At 37.5% G+C, this 20,860-nt stretch overlaps 1 protein-coding gene across 1 annotated transcript; it reads left to right on the top strand.

Moving 5' to 3' along the window:
- Nucleotides 1-5,270: 5,270 nt before the first annotated feature.
- LOC139730068 (uncharacterized) lies at nt 5,271-19,195 on the top strand. The gene is made up of 11 exons (XM_071640981.1): nt 5,271-5,337; nt 6,008-6,229; nt 12,118-12,339; nt 13,497-13,559; nt 13,933-13,995; nt 14,338-14,400; nt 14,802-14,864; nt 15,160-15,222; nt 15,509-15,671; nt 16,164-16,380; nt 18,371-19,195. Exons 1-11 carry the CDS (start codon nt 5,271-5,273, stop codon nt 19,193-19,195), a joined length of 2,031 nt encoding a protein of 676 aa, XP_071497082.1.
- Nucleotides 19,196-20,860: the final 1,665 nt, after the last annotated feature.

The following is a 20,860-nucleotide window of genomic DNA, read 5'->3' on the forward strand; positions in this document are numbered from 1 at the left end:
TCCCACGCAGAAAGTGGGTGATAATGGTTGAGTAGACGCGCTGTCTCACACACACGCATGTCTCGGCACTCTTCTCACACCACTTGAACAGACGCAGAATCATCAGGCGTTTTTTTTTTCTCATTATTTTCTACCAACACATAAACGGGTTTTAATCATGCTAATGTCTGTAGGATGCTAATGCACATCTTAGTGTACACCAAATATGGAATTATACTTAACACGTAGGTACAGCCTTAAGTGGAAATTTATTCAATCGTCAGACCTTGTACACACTGAGATATTTTGCATCAAGCCAGAATCTTGACGAGTCCCACAGCCAATGATCATTAGGTATTGATATACACTTTTGCGGCTGAGAGAAGGACGGTTACCTCGCATGGCTGCTTGCTAGTTCCATCTCGATAAACCAATTTACTCAACGCAACTACTAATGTTACACCTGAGCTTTGCAGGTTTTCATCGCATCGGAATAGGAATTAGTCTTAGTTTCTACAGGGACATAGCAATTAGTGGGAAACAATATTGATTTTTAGGGATCGCAGAAACAATGGCTTCCTTTGTGTGGTTGCTGGTTTGTGTCATCTTGGGCAGTCCGTTTGTTTCCTCAACGCTGGGAACAAGTACGACCAGTAGGTGTTTTTTTTTTTCCTTGTAATTTCTGTGATTGTTGATACATTTTATAAATTGTCTTCTCTCAAAATGTCTACGTGTGTATAACAGTCATACCTGGCATCGTCACCCCGAGTCTCCATTTCTCCCCAAATATTCAGCCAACTGCTAGGCTGCTGGGTCAGTGAAGAGGTATACTCAAAGTTTTCTTGAAGCATTGAGAAGTATTGAAGATTTCAGTTTTATTCTTGACGATCAAGTGAACAGAGAAAAAAAATAACTGTATAAAAAAAAAAGTAAGAAAGGATATAAATTGTATTCTTTCTGTTAGAATGAGAGTAATCATCCCTGGCGTCAATGTATGACTTTGTTACACACCGTAATGACTTGAAACAATCTTCGTAATCGTTTTGTTCGGCTAACCAATTGCCTTCAGATATGGTAACTATTGAACAATGTATAGAGATTTCGACTTAATGATTTAGGCCTACCTTTCTGACGTCTCTGTCTCCCAGCAGATTTCCAGCTGGACTGCTCCGGGGATCCAATAGACCGAATGATATCGTGTGATGAGAACTGCATCGAAGGCAATCATAGCTGGGTTATACAAGCACCCTTTGGGCGGCAAGTGCTTTTAGAACTTTAACCTATCAATAACCCAAGAATGGGATTTCGTATTATAGATGTTTTATCTAATAAAACGTCTCAGATCGGAATGAACGAGAATCACAAGCTGCCTTTTCCCGTTTTATCACTGTCCCATCAAATGAAGCTATCGATGTGGCGGAATGTACTTACGGTATATATCTACCCAGTATTGTTCTACTTGAAGCTGAAGTCTTACAATGGTAAGTAGTTGTGGCTTTGTTGTGGTTATAAATCCAATGCAGTCTTTGAATCTAATAGTTCAGGGGAGTAATACAGCGTCATGGAGACACATGAACACAGCGCATAGTTTATTCCCCATGCAACCACTTCGTGTAGTGTTCCTAGGCCAATATTAGTTATCATTCCCGAAAACATGTAAATGCAAGGTTTTCACGTACCTAAGCACGCATGCAACCAGTATATCGGAATATTTGAACAAAATCTTGCTTTAAAGTAACATATATTTGGTAAATAAAATCTATAAATGATCAACATTCTTTTCTAACTGTAAATTACAAATGCCAAAATTAGAAGTCGTTACTCTGAGGGGGTAAAGGTGTTGTTTTTGTTCAGGAAATGTCATTTCGAAGTCATATAACTCAAGTTCAGCGGAAGGTTAGATATCAGTTGGGTAATTACTGGTTCGTATGAACATTTTGTTTAAATTTGCAACTGGGATGCTTATTTATGCCTTGATTTCTTCGCGGTTGGACTTTTCGAATTCGTTGTTTTGTAATCCTCCAAAGAAAGATGGCACAAAACTTTAACGGTTGCAAAAGTCTGTTAACCTTTGCTAAAAAGTTTGATTTTACATCACAAATTATCCCCCTTCTTTACATTGGCTGCTTATATCATAGGAAAAAATAAAAAGGATTAACTTTAACATTTTCTTATTAGCACATCATTCAGTTCATTCTCCCCCTCACCCCCCCCCCCGAAGATTATATCTACGTGACTTATATTCCAAAATACAATCCGACACGAAGTCTAAGTTCAAAATGAGATGCACTGTTATTCCAACCACCCAGAATAAAACATGGATGGGGTTGTGCTTTCTCCGTTATGGGACCAAAATTATGGGATCAGTTACCTGTTCAAATCCATACTTTAACAATAGAGTATCTATAAAGTTGTAGCAATACAGAAAATAAGAAGGAACAAAGAAATAAACGCTAATGTACTTCTTAAAGGGGGAATCCAGTCCAAATATAAGTTAGTCTGATCAGAAAGATGAAGTTAACCTCTTGACTGTTTTACTGTGTTTTCAACAGTATAATTTTGATCGAAATCGGATGAAAGTTATGACAGTCGGTTCAGTTTCGGTATTTTTTTTCGGGAAACAGATCTTGAACGGTGAACATGAATATGCAAATGGCAAAGTGAGCTTGTCATCCCCTCACAACTTACCACATAGTTTGTACATAAATTTTGAAATTTCCAATTTTTTTCATTCAAATGCAATTACACCCGTAAATATGACATGGTTAGCTCACTCATTTGTATATTCATATCCACTGTAAAAGGATTGTTTTGCTGAAATTAGCGAAATTTCAAGATGTCATAACTGCCTTATTTTTCGTCCGATTCCAGTCAAAATTTTACCATTTGAACCCGTAAGATTGTACTCTTTTTTCTTTATCAGACAAACTTATATTTGGACTGGATTTCCCCTTTCAAACGAAACATAGAAGGAGAGGAAGGACAGTTCAGGAAGGCCTTATGCTGAGCAGTTTAGACTGAGTTTGCCCTATCCATACAAAATCTGCCTGCAATATCAAACATCTTTAGAAATGACACTCTGCGAAGATCTTATGACTTTTGGTCCAACAAGTTTTCGGAAATATCGCCTTCTTTCTGTATGAAACGTTTCCCCTATCCGATAGAATCATCTTTCGCCTCTCACTTACCTGCGAAAGTTGGTAAGCAGTAAAGTTTGGCGATGTTAAGACACGTATTTAATAGAGTCTTTGATGATACTTACGTAATATATTAATGCATCTAGCAGACGAATATTTCAGTAGCTACAAATAGGTTGTTTTCTTTTATAGTTGTGCTATAATGGGTTAGATATAGGTTTTCCCGACCAATTTCGCACTTTTGTCAGTCAATTTAATAGAAGGTTCATTCAATTTAGCAAAAGCCTTCGTTATCGCAGTCTGTCCTTCAAAATTGCAACTTGTGCCTTCAATTAAGCATTTCGATCAATGAAATATTTACATGTGGCTCTCGAATTCGTAAAAAGGGCATTCAAATTTGCTGGTACTCTCACGTTCATTCAAATTCGCCACCACTCGCCGAAAAGGGTCTTTGAGTTATTCAATTTCGCGAATGGGCAGTCAAATTCAAAACAGTTTCATTCAAATTACAGTCATGTCATTTCTTTTTTTTAAGGTCAGAACATCAGAACGTGTATTTCTATGTGACTTTTTGTTACATTCACACACTGTTAAGCAGTTAATGTATCATATTTTTGACCCTATCAATGCCTATTCGAGTTTGTTATTCTGTGACGTACCTTTTCTTTCATACATGTCTATAGGTCTACATGTACCAATACTACAGAATAACTTTATCATCTTACAGTCATGACAGCACAAGTTAGATACAGACGTATTATCTCAAGAAGACATAGAAAGAATTATAGGAACATTTGATTATTATAACCTTGACTTCCTAGAACTGCCCGACACACTCGGAATAAGCGCTCATTGGTCAGATAAGCTGTGGCCATATGCACTTCGGGCTGGGACACTCAATAAGCACACTGAAAAAAAAGAACTGTTGCCAAAATCTCTGAAATAAATACGAAAATATGAAATGTAATGAAGCTTACAAAACAATAACGATGATAAAAAAAGAATACAGAAAGAACCAAAGCTTAAACACGTTTGCTAAATTGACTGCAAAAGATGTTAAATTGAATGACCACAAATGAATTCGAATGAACGAGTGCAGTATATACGTGATCACGTGACTATCTGCCTAAATTGAATGAACGAATGACGAAATGGTGCTTGTTTTACGAATTTGAATGGCAAAAAGTGTTAATTAGAATGAGATTAAAGGTCAATTTGAATGCTCAATCGCTGGTTTGAATGAAGAGATCATGAAGTTGAAATACCGAACATGTCATCTACGTTAAATTTGGCTAAATCAAACGCAGCAATAAGGAATTGGACTGACAAAAGTGCGAAAATGGCTGTGAAAACCTTTATTATACATTCCTACGACACGCCTTGTACGAAGTCTATATGTGAACATAATTACCAAATAACAATGTAAATGACAAGAAATATGAAATTGATAATCTCAAGAAATGCGACAGTTATATTCACAATGAGTATTGTGTGCCATCTTAGATAAAAAGAACACCTTGCGTAACTTAATTTACAGCATACAATGTATTCAGTTCATGATATTGGTTAGAGTTTTCAGGAGAAGTTCACATCCCATGCATACATCTCGGTAATATATACTCACTATTTACATTCTAGTATAGGTTTTCCCGGCCAATTTCGCACTTTTGTCAGTCCATTTGATAGAAGGTTCATTCAATTTAGCGAAAATCCTCGTCACTGCACATTCTGTCATTCAAAATTGCAAGTTGTTCGTTCAATTTAGCATTTCGATCAATGAAATTTGCACATGTGCCTTTCGAATTCGTAAAACGGGCATTCAAATTGGCACGTGCTCTTCAGTCATTCAAATTCGCCAGCACTGGCCGAAACGGGTATTTCAGTCATTCAATTTCGCGTATGGGCAGTCAAATTCCAAACATGTTCATTCAAATTAACGTCATGTAATTTCTTTTGTGAAAAGGTGAGAACATTTAATCGCGTATTTCTATGTGACTTTTTGTTTCATCCATGCACTGTTAAGCGGTAATGTATCATTATTTTTGACCCTATATAACTCGAGTTTGTTGTTCTGTAATGCCCCTTTTCTTTCATACATGTCATTTTAGGCCTACATGTACCAATAGTACAGGTTAACTTCATCTTCTTACAGTCATGACAGCCCAAGCTAGACACAGAACTAGCCGACACACTCCGAATAAAGCGCTCAATGGCCAGATAAGTCAGATCTGGAAGACTAAATAAGCACATTGAAGAAAAAAAAAACTGTTGCCAAAATCTCTAAAATGAAAACGAACGTATGAAATGTAATGACGCTTGCAAAACGATATGTGGAAAAAAAAAAGGAAAGAGCCAAAGCATACATGCGTGCTAAATTGACTGCAAAAGATGTTAAATTAGATGCCCCAAAATGAATTCGAATGAACGAGTGCAGCATGTCCGTGAACACGTGACTATATCATTCTAAATTGAATGAACGAATAACGAAATGGTGCTTGTTTTACGAATTTCAGTTGGAAAAAAAAGTATTAGTTAGAATGATGCTAAAGGTAATTTGAATGCTCCAAAATGAATTTGAATGAAGAGATCATTAAATTGAAATACCGAACATATCATCTACGCTAAATTTTGCTAAATTGAATGCAGCAATTAGGAATTGGACTGACAAAAGTGCGAAATTGGCCGGGAAAACATATATTTAAAAAAAATAATAATGGATCACTACTTTAAATGCTTATTTGTTATGGTATTATGGAATTTTATCTGTGAGACATTTAAGTCATCACCTGATTAGACATAGAGCATTATTGATTTATTCAAAATAGATAATGTTTACACATTTTTATATAATAATGAATCAAGCCTCCAATGAGATCTCACTCATTTTCTAGAATCACCATCTGTCAGACTGGTTGGTGGACCCTCTCCTTTGGAAGGCTTCGTATTCCTAATTGAACCGGACAGCTATGTCTGCTATGATGGATTCAACGATAAAGCTGCCGAACTGATCTGCGGAGAACTTGGCTTCCCAGCGGCAGAAGAGTATTCATATCAGACTTTGCCCAGTACAGCAACAAGTAGCAAGGCTCAGAGGCTATTAAAATGCCCTCAGGGTAATTGTTGCATTGTGCACGTACTTTCTAGAACATGTGTTCTAGTTCACTTCTATGGCATAGTATCAAAATCCAAGAAATTACAAAAAAGAATATAGGAAGTCTTCGGTGGAAGCCTAGGAAATACGGTCTTGCCAATTTTGTGCAATCGAGCCATTTGCACTCTCAGAGGCAATATACAATGTAGTATGATTCTATGGAACGTTCATGAAAAGCACGACCCGCGTGCACGGGTGAGAAATCATACTCGTGAATGCGCCTTACTGCACTTTCACAAAGTAAAGGATCTTGCTTAAGTTATGCAAATACATTGCAGCTACGTATCGCTAGCTGTATTTAGCAAATGATAATACTCATGATAATGATTACGATAACCCTGATAATGAACATGAGATATCGCCACGATTCATTTTCAGCGAAATATAACCCTACTACACTTTACTTTTACAAAAGTACTCAATCATGATGACGTGATTACAGTCATTGACAGAACTGAACGTCATCAGCCCTCGAAGACGATATCCTAAAAATGTGTTGGATATCTCAATATGTTGGATATCTTATTGTTGTTTTTTGTGTTAGGTTTTTTCTTTAGATAAAGTATACACGGGACAGCACTCATAAATTATAAAAAGATCAGAATATGGTAAATTATATAATAGGCCTACATGACAATCAAAGGTGAATGTCATCCAATCTTATCAAGCCTCTGTGCGAACGGTCATGTTAGACATCTTATGTCATTAATGGAGTCCTACATCGGTTAGCTCTTTTGCCTGGGTGTCTTTGTATAGATTTATAAAAAAGTGTAAACCATCTTATCAAAATAATTATGTAAGGAACTGGCACGGACCAAAAGTGAAAGATTTAACTCAGCATACAGCAGTGTTGGGTTACATGACACATGGATCGAATTTCCCATAGGGTTTCAAATAATGTCAAAAACATTTGTTTGAGAGAAACAGAAGACGTTTGCTTAACTATTACATCAATATGCACTTGCATTTGTTATCAGACAGGAGATGATCGGACTTTTGAACAACTTGTAAATGATTTTCGTGATATCACTCCATAGATTCTCTGCGCGTAATGGATTGTTTACTGACTACCACTAGGTGTTCCTCGGATAGGATTGCCAGACTCAAGTGTCGAGGTGAGGTTGTGCCAATAAAGTGTAAAAGTGCCTGTCTGTCTCCTGTCCACTTGTTATAGTAACACTACGCAACAAATAGCAGGAGTGTTAGCACAGTATGCCAACCCTACATTTCGTGTGCAATGTATCTGCTTCATGCCGAATGCATTGAGCTTTATTTACACAGATTATCTTCATGCAAATATATGTCGTATGATTGTGCCTGTGGAATGCTTTAGCAGGTGTGCATATGTGACCGTGCACCTCAAAACGAACATAAAGTCGCACACACTGATTTTGCGTGAGGACTGAAAATAAATGAAATGGGTCAACCCAGCCGAACTTGACTTTTTCATATTTTCTGAAAGAGCGAATCTTCTTTTACATTATGCTAAAATTTGGTATCATAAAACGGGCAGGAAAGTGTGTTTTTTTAGCAGTTTATCTCGAACATTTTTGGTAGAATAGTGTGATTAGGTGTGTCTTTAGAATCCCTTTTTCATTTCTGAAAAACCTTGTCCACACTCTTCATTTTCAACTCTAATAACTTTTGAAAGGATAGTGCTACTGATTTGAAAGTTGGCATTAATTATGGACAGAATGTGTTAATGAAGCATGCTTAATTTCAATTTTAATCTGATAATCCCTTCATTGTTGTTACTCTGGTGGTTTACTTCCTGTTTTTTGTCCCATTCATCGCACAGCCAGCACGGTTTGGTAAAGATTAAGCGCTTGAATAGACACTGTAACATACTTCAGAGCCTCTTTTCTCAGTTCACACTTTTCCTGAGTTTGTGCTTTCTTTCCAATATTTAGATAGGTTAGGAGAGTCCATTTGACATGTTTGATTTGAGTTATACATCATTTTAAAGCTTAAAGTCTTTTCTTTCAGAATGTGGTCTTAACTAAAAATTCATGTCTGGCGACTTTTTGTTTGTTTTGAGGTGCAGGGTCACATATGATAAATTCACCGTAAACGAAATATTGCTGATAAGGAAATATACACGGCAGGCCGTAAGAGTTCCTTAAGTTCCTTGTGAAATTTGTAGGCTTTATTCTTATCGATCCATTATATAACAATATACAAGTATGAGAGCTTGTAATTGGGTCGGTCTCATACTACTTCCAAAATGAACTGCATGAAGGATGGATAAGCACGTTACCACCATGGTTTATTAGGGAGCTTTAGATTTTAGACGCGCGGACGTTCAGAGGGAAACAAACATGTTCTGAGCGTTTGAACGTCCGCGCGTCTAAAATCTAAAGCTCCCTATTCTATTTCTACGTAGAACCGGGATATCTCGGATGCTACTATGGTGACAGTGAAACATCTCAGGCTCTACCGAATCCAGAATTTGAAGTTCATTCCTACTAAGAGTGTACGTCTACCTGTAGAAGACGCTCAGTTCGCAATTCCATTGCTGTCACGCATGAGAGAAAATGTACATGTCTTGAACACACGGATTATTACAACTTCGTCTCTTCCTGTTCAACCTGTTCTCATTATTGGGAGTGTCTATCCGAGAGAGGAAACTTCTACCATTTCTTTAACCGTAAGTAAAATAACTAGAAATTCGTTGACAATGAGTGAAAAAGTAATTATATTGCTTATATCAGTTCTTTTTATACGATTTTCATTGTTTTACATACTTTGTATATTGAAGCATCTTATTCATTATTTATAATAGAACATTGTCAAATGTTATAATTCTGTGCCGAGGACAAAATTGCTTAATGCAGAAATGAAAATTAACTAACTCTCTCATTTCCTTTATCATCACTGTCACCAGAATACTGTACGTTTGAATCATGTCGATAATCACTACAGCATTATAGATCCTGGTTATATATGATAGTCATCATTGGTGCTATAACTATACGGTCTAGTGATATCATTGCTATTTTTTTTTTTTTTGGTACAATTGTTGCAAATTCTACAGTCCTTGTTATACTGTGATTTCCACTATCCTAAATATCGACTTATGTCAGCTGACTTTTATTAAAGGCAACGGCGTAGCCAGGATTTGATTGGGGGGGGGGGGGGTTAGTCTGCGAGGGAGCGAAGCAACCAAGCCCGAGCGAGAGGAGAGAGCGGGGGGGGGGGGAAGGGTGTGGGTGTCCCCCCTCCCACTGAGAACGTTTTGCATTTTATTTTGATGTTGTAATTGGTGCAATTTGATGCATGTTTTTGCCTGTTTTATCGACTTGAAACAGTCCCACTTGTTTAGGGAAGCAATATATTTTCATGTCGATTATTATTGAACAATTTGGCCATTAAATGGTACAATTTAAATAAACTTCTTGTATTAATTCTTGCACTGAATATCATGAATGCGACCGAACCCGAGCGAGCGGAGCGAGCGTGGGGGGGGGGGGGGGGAGAGGGTGTGGGAGGGAGTGTCCCCCTCCCACGGTGAGAACTTTTTGCATTTTTGTGTCATGGTGTAATACATTTGATGCATGTTTTTGCGTGTTTTATCGACTTGAAACAATCCCACTTGTTTAAGGTAGCAGTATATTTTGATGCCGATTATTATTGAACAATAAAACATTTGCCTATAAGATGATATCATTTACATTAACTTCTTGTAATAATTCTTATCATGAACGCGACTGAGACCGAGCGAGCGGAACGAGCGAGGGTTGAGGGGAGGATGTGGGAGGGGGTGTCCCCCTCCCACGGTGAGAAATTTTTGCATTTTGATGTTGTACATGGTGCAATTTGATGCATGTTTTTGCGTGTTTTATCGACTTGAAACAATCCCACTTGTTTAAGGTAGCAGTATATTTTGGTGTAGATTATTATTGAACAATTTGCCTATAAAATGGTATCATTTTACATACACTTCTTGCATTAATTCTTACAATGAATATCATGAACGCTGTATGTTCAGCAATCAAACAGAAAAAGCGTGCACACGAGGGTGTAGATAAGGGGCATTTCCCCTCCCACACGAAGGGGATTTTGCATTTTCAGACCTGAAATTCAGCGATCTGGTGCAAACCTGTGGTTCAGTACTTCTTCAGGGAAGTGTTAAAATCACGGAATTTAGCTCTTATTCCGAATGTGCATCATCTCTGTTTATGTACAAAGTCTAGTGAGGTAGAGCTTGGGGGGAAGGTGCACGTGGGAGGGGGATACCCCCTCCCGCTCGACGGAGCTTTTGCGTTTTTAGAATTGAAATAAATCGATCGGGAGCACACTTTTTGTGGAAAATTCGGAAATTGTCATTCCCCAAAATGTACTAAGTCTATAGTGGGTACCAAGCAATGGAAGGATAGCAAGATACCTCTCCCATATTCAACGGAGCATTTTTTTTCCATTTTTAAAACTGAAATTCACTCTGGCGCACACTTTTGTTGGAACATCTGGAAATTTGTCAATCAGAAGAGAAGTGTAGCAAGTCTTCTGTATAATTTTCTGATTGCAGTTAAGCGTTTTGGTGCCACATTTTGTTGCATATTTGGAAAACTGTTTATGCTCAAAGTGTAGCCACAGTCTACTTGTATGCATTGGATGGGGGGGGGGGGGGGCTGCGAGCAGGGAGAAGGCGTGGGTGAGTGTTATCACCACCCTTCCCGTACGATGGAGCTTTTGGCTTTTTAAAGTTGAAATTGAGATATCTCGCATACACATATTTGATGGAATATTTAGGAAATTATTTAAAAAACTGATCTGGTGGAACTGGAGGAAAGAGTTGATTAAAGTACATGAGGGAACTTTGAGTTTTCGGAATATAAACGATAAGTCTTGTGCACTCAGAATTATTGAGATTTTTTTTTTTGGGTAAATCTAAAAATGTACTAAGGCTAGGAAAGGGGCACAGAGGACCGCCCCCTTCGCCCCCCCCCCCCCCCCCGGCTATACGCCAGTGATTAAAGGAGTTATCATTGCCATACTTCTTTTTTTTTTGTTTTTTGCTCAACAACTATAATGAAACAGTAAATAGATATTTTCCATCACAAAGTTTAAAGACACCATGCCAACGAACAAATAGTAAAAATTACCTAGGACATTTTTTTTTAATCAAGTGATGAAATATTTTAGAAATTATATGAAATGCAACAGCAGCACAAATGAATTGCTTACAGATGACCAATTATATATTATGTCTTTAAAGCCAAAACATAGCTCTCATATACCGTGTAGAACTGTCGATTTTTGCTCTGAATTGTGCGTAAATATGTGCCCAAGAAATGTGCAAGATAACGCTGTAATAACACGATTTTAATCATAAGATAATGACGAAAATACGAAATTTTAATCAAAAAGCTTCGCTGGAATTTTTACAATCTCAGAGCGTACTTGGTGGTGGCTGCTCAATGATTCTACATTTGATTTCATCGATTTCAATTATCGGGCCACAGCAGTATCCATCGCGAGCGAGTCTGCATGCAATTCAATGCACTTGCGTGGACATGATTACTAGCAGCGTTCTGCATACGCACGACTGAGGGGGAGGGCGTTTCAGGAACAACAGGCGGTATACCGATTTATGTCACACTTTTGAGTTCCAAAATACAAAAAAAAATCCACTAATTATCCAAAATTATCCAATCAAGCAAATGGTGTCAGCAAGACAAGTATCTTGGTAGAGCTTTCCGATAAATAACAAGCTAATTGGAATTGGTGACAGATTAATTTTGAGCCCTTACAAGTACTACATTTCAAAAGGTTTATTACTTTCTCTTTATTGTTGTTGTAAATTTCGGTATTCGTTACTAGAAATCGTTGATTATTTTCTTTGATTGATAGTGTCGGCTGCGGTATGTGGCCCTCCTGATCATGCATCTAATGGTGATTGGAGCTCCAATATCACGAGGTTCGGGTCCATGATAACTCTCACCTGTGGAGAAGGCTACGTCATCAATGGCAGCGCGACACTTCAGTGTGTTGCAAGACCCGGATGGTCGACTTACTTACCTGTTTGGAATGATTCAGTGCCATCTTGTCAGGCAGTCGGAGAAACAGCTATCGGTCGGTCATGTACGGTTATATATTTGAGCACATTTTGTACAGCAGGCCTAATCATAATCTAATAAGAAAAATCTGCTCTAGTCAACAGGCTAGAAGAACTGGGGTTCATTTTGCCTAATTGATTGATTAAAAAGAAAAATAGAAAAGTATGGTTACTTCATATAAGAAAATAAGACAGGATCTTGTAGATTAAAAGGCCGGTGATACAAAATTTCGTAGGGATCAAGCTCTGGGGAGGAGGGGGGGGGGGGGGAGGGGGAGTGGAATTCCCAATACAACATAGTCAAAAATACTAGCTAGATAAGGGTGAAGTCTAAAACCATGTTTTACGAAGCTTACTAACAAAGACCCTGAATTGTCTCAAGATGTGCAATCACTACTAGACCACACGGCAGACTAACAAATTTAGTGATAGTGAACGTGCGAAAGAATGACTTTCAAGCTCATCTATAGCTGGTTTACCCATCCTTAAACGGAAATGTGAATAGTTGATCGTACAGTCGAATAATAGGGTCGTCCTTTGTAAATTTCACACAGCATGCACACTTAAAAAGTCCACCGAGTGTATACTCATGGAGGAGACTTTTTTAAACTTTTTTTTTCTATTTACTCTATCATGAAATATTGTATTAAAAGTTCAGTTTGTATAAAATGAATTCTCAGATACTTTTTATATGAATGTATGTTTTATATGAATTATATGAATGTATGCTCCAAATGTAATCTGTGTGGAAAACTTACTCAATGAATATGAATTTCTATTGCAGGCAGTGGTTGGCAAGAAGGAAACATCAGTACACCATCGATCCAAATCACATACAACATTTCTGGTGAATGTGATTACAAAGTGCATGTTGAGTGTGTCGTATTTGTGTGTTTTGGAAACGCTGGAAAAGAGCACATCTAAATCCGTCTTGTCGTATCCTTCACTCTTATCAAACTGACACGCTTTCTAGAATTATCGTTCCGCATGGAGATAAAACTCGACAACACGTTTTGAAGAGAAAGCAGCAAAGGTGGATCTGTGTTTTCTTATGTATGAAATGGTATGGATATTTTTGGCGTAAACGGACTCTTCATCTAAAATGGTAGTTATCTGTCAATGGTTGATATACATGTACTACAAAACGTCTTTGTTGTGTTCTTTTCGTGAACAGATGGCAGACAAACCACTCCAGAATTAACACCTTCAGCAATGTCAAGAGCTACGTCTTCTTTAGGTAAGTTGTGTTTGTAAGTAGCTCAAAACGTTTAATTAGGAATTATATTATTTTCATACTAGCTCTCTCTAATCATGCTACTGTCTTCTCACAACATAGGATTACGATTGATAAACAAAAATATATTGAAATTGGGAATAGCAATTGATAAAGGTAAAGGTCATAATGTTCTGTAAAATGAAGGCAAAGTAATACGCTGTCGTAACAGTGGGTGGTATTTAACTGTTATAAAGGCATTGATAGAAATATAAATTGAACGGTCAGTCTGTATACACAGAATTTTCAAATATTTATAACTAGAAATGTATGTAACAAATCTAACTTGTTCGGTAAACTTCAGAAATGAATGAATGAATACGATTGTCTATTACAGGCAATGAGTGGCAGGAAGAAGCCATTAGAACAGCATCGATACAAACTACAGACAGCACTTTTAGTGAGTATGATGACATGATGATTACAAAGTGCATGTTGCGTGTGTCGTAATACTTATGTGAGCGTGCCGTGCCTTTTGGAAATGCTGAAAAAAGAACAAAGCTAAATCCGTTTTGTCATTTGCTTCCATGTCAACAACCTGACATGCTACAGCTTTCTAGAATTATCTTGACAACACTTTTCAAAGAGATAGCAGCAAGGATGGACATTTGATGGATCTTTGTTTTCTTATGGAGTATGGAAATTTTTGGCGTAAACGAATTCTTCATCTAAAAAGGTTATCTGTCACTGGTTGATATACATATTCTACCAAACGCCTCTATTGCCTTCATTTCATTAACAGATAAGAGAAAGGTCATTCTAGAATTAACACCTTCAGCAATATCAAGAGCTACGCCTTCTCAAGGTAAGTTGTGTATATGTAAGTGGCTCAATACGTTTAATTCGGACGAACATTATTTTCATACTAGCTCTCCCTATATTCATGCTATTGCCTTCTCACTGAATTACGATTGATAAGCAAAAAACAAAATATGGGAATTGGGAACATTAGCAATTGAAAAAAAAAAGGTCACATGTAAAATGAAGGCATAGTAATACGCTGTCGTAACAGTTATTCTCATTTTAAACTTGAAAGCGGTGTTCAACTGTTTTAAATGCATTAATCGAAATATTATTGAACGAACGGTCAGTTTGTATAGATATACACAGAATTTTCAAATATTTTTTACTAGAAATGAACGTTACAAATTGAATTTGTGTGGTAAACTTAGGGAATGAATGAATGAATACGATTGTCTATTACAGGTAATGACCGGCAGGAAGAAACCATTAGAACAGCATCGATGCAAACTACAGACTACACTTCTAGTGAGTATGATGACATGATGATTACAAAGTGCATGTTGCGTGTGTCGTATGTGTGCGTGCCTTTTAAAAGTACTGAGAAAGAACACATCTAGATCAGTTTTGTTATTTGCTTCCATGGTAACAACCTGTCATGCTTTCTAGAATTATCTCGACAACAGAGATAGCAGCAAAGGTGGGTGTATGTTTTCTTCTGTATGAAGTATGAAGATTTTGGGCATAAACGCACTCTTCATCTAAAGAGGTATTATGGTTGGTATACTACCAAACGTCTTTCTTGCCTTTTTTCCCTTAAAAGATGACAGACAGACCACTCTAGAATTGACACCTTCACCAATGTCAAGAGCTCCTTGTCGTGTAGGTAAGTAGTGTATCTAAGTGCTTGTATAGTCCAATATGTTTGCTTTGATAGTACAGCCTTTATCATTAATAGCCTTTCTTATCGTCCCCCCCCCCAAGAATGAAGGGACGAAACCTTTCGAAATAATCTTTTCTTTGACGAGGCAGGAACGTGGGTACTCCAGTTTCGCGGCCCTTGTGGTCACAAAAGAAATTTCCAAACAACAAAAAAGTTATAATATTAACCTCAAATTTGGCCGCTTTTATTCTATTTAAAGCGAATATTTTCTTTTTTATTTCTTCATTAGATGAGAATGTTTTAACTTATTTCTTAAGAATTCTTAACAATGATATTTCAGTGTCTACGTCGACACAAGAGACGAAAGTTATCTACAGCCTGGGAAGCCTTCTGTGTTTCGTTCTCGCGATGCTTGTCCTTACTTGGGTGGGAAGATGCAAGAAAATGAAAAAGTGAGTCTTTCTGAATTAAGAATATGTTGATTTCAGCTCTATACTAAGTTTTTAAATAATCCTTTCATTTTCGAAGGTGTATGCAAACCGGCGTTTACAAGGAGCCGGGTTTTCTTCCCGTTTTTGTAAATAATGTAGAACAGGTTTGCAGGGGAAATGTATCAATGGAAAGCTTAGAGTCTAGAGTAAATCAAAAACTGAAACCGTAAACATAATCTTACTGTATGTGGCTGTTACAATGACATACAATGCACGCTCACGCACACACAGACACAAAGAGCTTCTTCCATGTCTTCGTAATATACGATGTATTATCGACATAATTTTTTTGTTCACAGAGAGAAATCCCTCATATTATTATCTTTTGTTTTTCACATAGATATAATGGTTGAATAAATAAACGAATAATCCAGAAAAATTACAGAATGAGTTAAGTATATATGCGTTAAGTTTCAATTGCTTCACTTCTTTAACTCGCCAATTAAAACGAAGGCACCCAGCAGATCCAAACAGGTTGAATGTCCACCCAAATGAAGGACCCTTACAGATGCATCCTACTAACGTGTCATTCCCACCGCCGGGCACAACAGATCAGGCCGTTTTATTGCACTCAACAAGTGCCGACTCTTCCTCAGTGTATCACTCTGTGTCTGAACATCCGGGCAACTTAATCGTAGACGCGCATCACATCTACCAGAACTCACTGGAGGTAGTCAACAAATCGTTCACTTGATCACTGTTTATGATTTTTGACAAGAAAATTTTGCTGAATGATTTAGACACTCTAAGCTTCAAAGTGCTAAAAAAAGAACTCTCCTACGGAGAGGGTGAGACATACGGCGCATATACGGTATAAACGTTTATTAGAGACTTTCTGTGAAATTTGAAAATTAAAAAGACAAGAAAACATGAGAAATAAGAGTTGGAAAGTACTTCGATCGTGTGTTGTCTCGGCGTAGTACGTAACGCATCGATATCGCAGAGAACGATGTGTTTGACAAATTAAAGTTAAATCCCGCAAAGACAGAAATTTTTCTCATTGGCTTCAGTAGCTTATTTGCAAGGCGTTCTACTCACCGTATGAAATTGTGCGGACAGACAATCAAGCATAAAGAGACTGTATAATATCTTGCTGTAACCCTAGATAAAAGATTGGAATGGGATGCTGAGATATTTAAACAAATGAATTGTACAGTAGAATTAATAGATTAGTCAGTTATTCGTATAGGTTTCATCATTCTCTTATGTATTATTCCAATTTTCCTCCCATTTTGGACTACGCGGATTTAAAATATGATTTGTCCAATACGAAAAACACCATGGAATTCAAAAGCTACAAAATAGGTATAGGACATTATTTAAAACATTATTTAGACATCATTTCTTTGTGTCAAGTATAGATTTTATCATGACAAAGGTTGTTTTATAATAAATGGTCTACACAATGAATAAACTTCATGTTATATTATAGATCTAATTTACACAATGTGGCTCGATCATTACTTCAATGTATATCATTATAAGACTTAGCAGCACAGTTATAACTGTCTTCATCAATTAAAGCTACAGTCAAACTTAATTATCTATAGCAGCCACCCAAGGGAGACGAAAGGAGTGGCCGTTATAGACAGGTTATCCAACTTTTGTGTGCACGGCATACATGTACATGTATGTGTATACACATGCACACGTGTGTTTCATGCATTGAACAATGCCGGTCTTTATCAAGTTGGTGCACAGTAGCATGTGTATAGTCGTGAAGAAAGCTTTACACTAGTGCATTATTATGACTAAATGAATAATGAATGCAGCGGTAGCGACCACTGAACGTTGCCCATGAATGACTGGCACGGCTACAAAGCAGAAAACACGCTGAATTACTGGCTCGGCTACGGCTCCATGTGGGGTCTGTGGCCGCTATAGACAGGTTAAAATCTACCGCAGGAAACAAAATTTGTGGCCGCTGGCCGCGTTAGACAGTTGAACGCTATACACACGGTCTTTATCTGGGCTTTTCTCGGGGGGGGGGGGGGGAGGAGGTTCTCAGTGGCCGCTATAGACAGGTGGCCGCTTAGGAAGGCTAAATGTATTCATGTTTGTGTTCAAGAGTGTTCAAGTATACTTTTTATCCTGCTTAGCACATTGGACAGATATCCTTCAATGATATAGCTGCACAGCAACAAATGTCCACAGACAAACAGTCACATGCACGAGGGAAAAAAAAAGGGAAAGAAAACGTGCCAGACTCGAAGTGGTCTGAGTTATTCCCTTTCTTTCTCCTTGACTGTCGAGCTGACGTAATTATTTTGGGTAAGGCGGTTGTTACACAGACAATCAAAATCGAGTATGATTGTTCTCTTCTACATGATCGGTAATCCATCGTGCTATACGCCGACGTGATCGACGTACTTTTCAGTCGGCATTATCTACGTTTCCTTTGTAATTGCACTTGAAATCTCATGATACCGTGAGATGTGATCCACCTTAACATTCTGATAGCTACAAGCAAGGGAAGGGTAGGTGTGCATGATGCGCATATCTACATGATTACTAAGCTTTCTCCATGAAAAAGACGCAGAGACCAATGAATGAAATCAAATCAAATCAAAAGCATACAGGTTTATATTTCCAATGCAACTACAATTAACGCAATGTATCCCCGCACTTTCTTTTATTTCCCTTTCCTTCCATCTCGGCAGCGCTCCGCCCTTGAAAAGGAAATGGATACCAACATAGATGTTTCAGGTCAAGCAGACTTTATTTCGCAGCCTTTCCGTGACGTCTTCCACCAAGATCCACTTGAAGATGACAGAGACGATGCCCAGCTTCAAAACACAGCTGACATTTCTAAGAAAGAGTTCTATATGGATATGTCAGGTAATGTGAAGGAGAAGATGAAGAGAAACGCCACCATCGTTCAATCTCGAGATATCTCTGCAATCGCAGAAGACACTGACGAAAACGGGTACCTTCTATCTCATGTCAGTTCGCTCAATGTTACTGGCAACAAATCTAACACTGGCTGTTCTACGATGGATACTTGTGACATTGGTAGTGTTCCATTCTGTGGTGACGTAACCAACAATGCATCGTCAATCCATTCCAGTTGCAGAAATCTAATTGACTGTGCTAGGTCAGGGAACCTGCAATCGTTAATGTACGAAGAAATCCCCTCACATTCCGAACAGTCTGCGCGTAGCCAAGAACAACGGTATTGCCGAAAGAACTCGATTGTCGCTGAAAATGAAGCATGTCTCCCTTTTGCGATGGGTTTGAACGATCCTCTATATTCTGTATCTATCTATTCGAGCAAACAAACTGTAGAGCCATCAGTTGAGGTCGATGAAAATGCTTTTCTTGTTCTTGAAACAACTGATACAGGTGAAATCGTAGGTGACCAATTATGTGTTAGCAAGGACACATCAACCTTTTCCCCTTTTTCTCCTGAAACAGATCGTCATAGGGCATATAATCCCAAAGACCGATGCAATTCTAGAGTGTACGAGAGCATTACTGTCACCTAGATCTCTACAGATGTCTTTATCAAAGTGTGAAATGTAAGGATGCTATAGCAAGGAATTTACCTCAGTGATGTCACAAAAATCCATCTATAAGCCCTTGTTGAATAGTTGCTTTATTTTACACAAGCGGCCCATTTGGTTTTCATAATCATTATGCATACTATGTCAGCTGCCCAACAATGTAAAGGGCATATAGATTGACATTCAGTAGAAGTGAGAAACGAATTACAAATCTTAACGGATTTTTTGTTGCCAATTATATTGATGTGTCATCAATCTTAACTTGTTTAAATACTTTTTGTCCTAAAGATCGTCGACCATCTTTAATTGTATTGTATCACATGTATATTGTGTGTATCATCCTTGTCAAGCATCTGCTTATGTTTTACAACAAAGTCTTCTGCATTTGCTGCACAGTAACACATTTGTTTAATCTGCCTTTTGAACAGCATTTACGTAATTTCTCTTCTTTACCTATTTACTTAATGCCGTAAAACACCTGCCTGTATTTATTTTGTAATATCAGGAAAAATAGTGCTAAAAATTCAAGTCAATATCATAATATGCTGTTTATATGTATTTTCACTGTTAAAATATATCACTCAATAACTTTGTTCAATTGGCTTTCCGTATTATGAAAAAGCAATGTAGAAATGAAATCTTTGAAGGCTTCCGTGGCGGTAGACCTTTGGGTGGTAGAAGGCTTAATGGTGCACCACGTATTCTTTCTAGGGTGTGTGGCCCAGCCTGAGAAGAGCCTACCAAGTACCGACGTTTCGGCAAGCATATTCTCGCCATTCCCTTGAGAACGGCGAGAAAATGAGTATATGAATATAAGAACGACCCAAGTCCATGGAAGATCATTTCGAGTAAACTAAAAAAAAACTTCATATCTTTTTTATTTGTCCAATAATATTCTATTTAACTGTGATGGGAAGGCAACATTGTATATACAAATTAGAACATATATTATTATGACAATTAACATTTACATTAATTGTGGAGAGGCCATTTTGTGTGGTGGACTTGGGTCGTTCTTTGATTCATATACATGATATTCTGCTATAGAGATGGGAGAAGGATGAGAGAGGGCGCTATTATATGAATGTAAGAATGACCCAAGTCCTTCATTCTTACATTAATATAAGATTTAACTCATTCATTTCAGGCACTTCCGGGGGTAATTAGGATTTATCATTTACACACAAGATGAGTCCATGCATAAGCTACAATTTCCCATGTCAAACTAAATTTGGCCAAAAATTGGACTTGGGTCGTTCTTATATTCATATACTCAAATGCTTGCCGGGATTGTGTATGCCTTTTTCAAGGCCAAACACATACCATAGAAAGAATACGTGGTGCACCGTTTAACCTTGTACCACGCTACGAACGGAGAAATAAAATAACATAAAATAAAAATGAAATGAAATGAAATAAGATAAAATCAAATCAAACAAAAATAAAAATGAAATAAAAATAAAATAAAATGATATAAATTACAAGCATAGGATAAAATAATATCAGACGTGATTTCCTCCTATTAAATCCTACTGGTGAATACACGTTTAATACTGGTGAATACACGTTTTATACTGGTGAATACACGTTTTATACTGGTGAATACACGTTTTATACTGGTAAATACACGTTTTATACTGGTGAATG

Source organism: Diadema antillarum, unplaced genomic scaffold (genome assembly GCF_040938485.1).
Source record: "Diadema antillarum isolate AM-2024a unplaced genomic scaffold, OU_Dant_1.0 scf00000021, whole genome shotgun sequence".
Taxonomy (NCBI): domain Eukaryota; kingdom Metazoa; phylum Echinodermata; class Echinoidea; order Diadematoida; family Diadematidae; genus Diadema; species Diadema antillarum.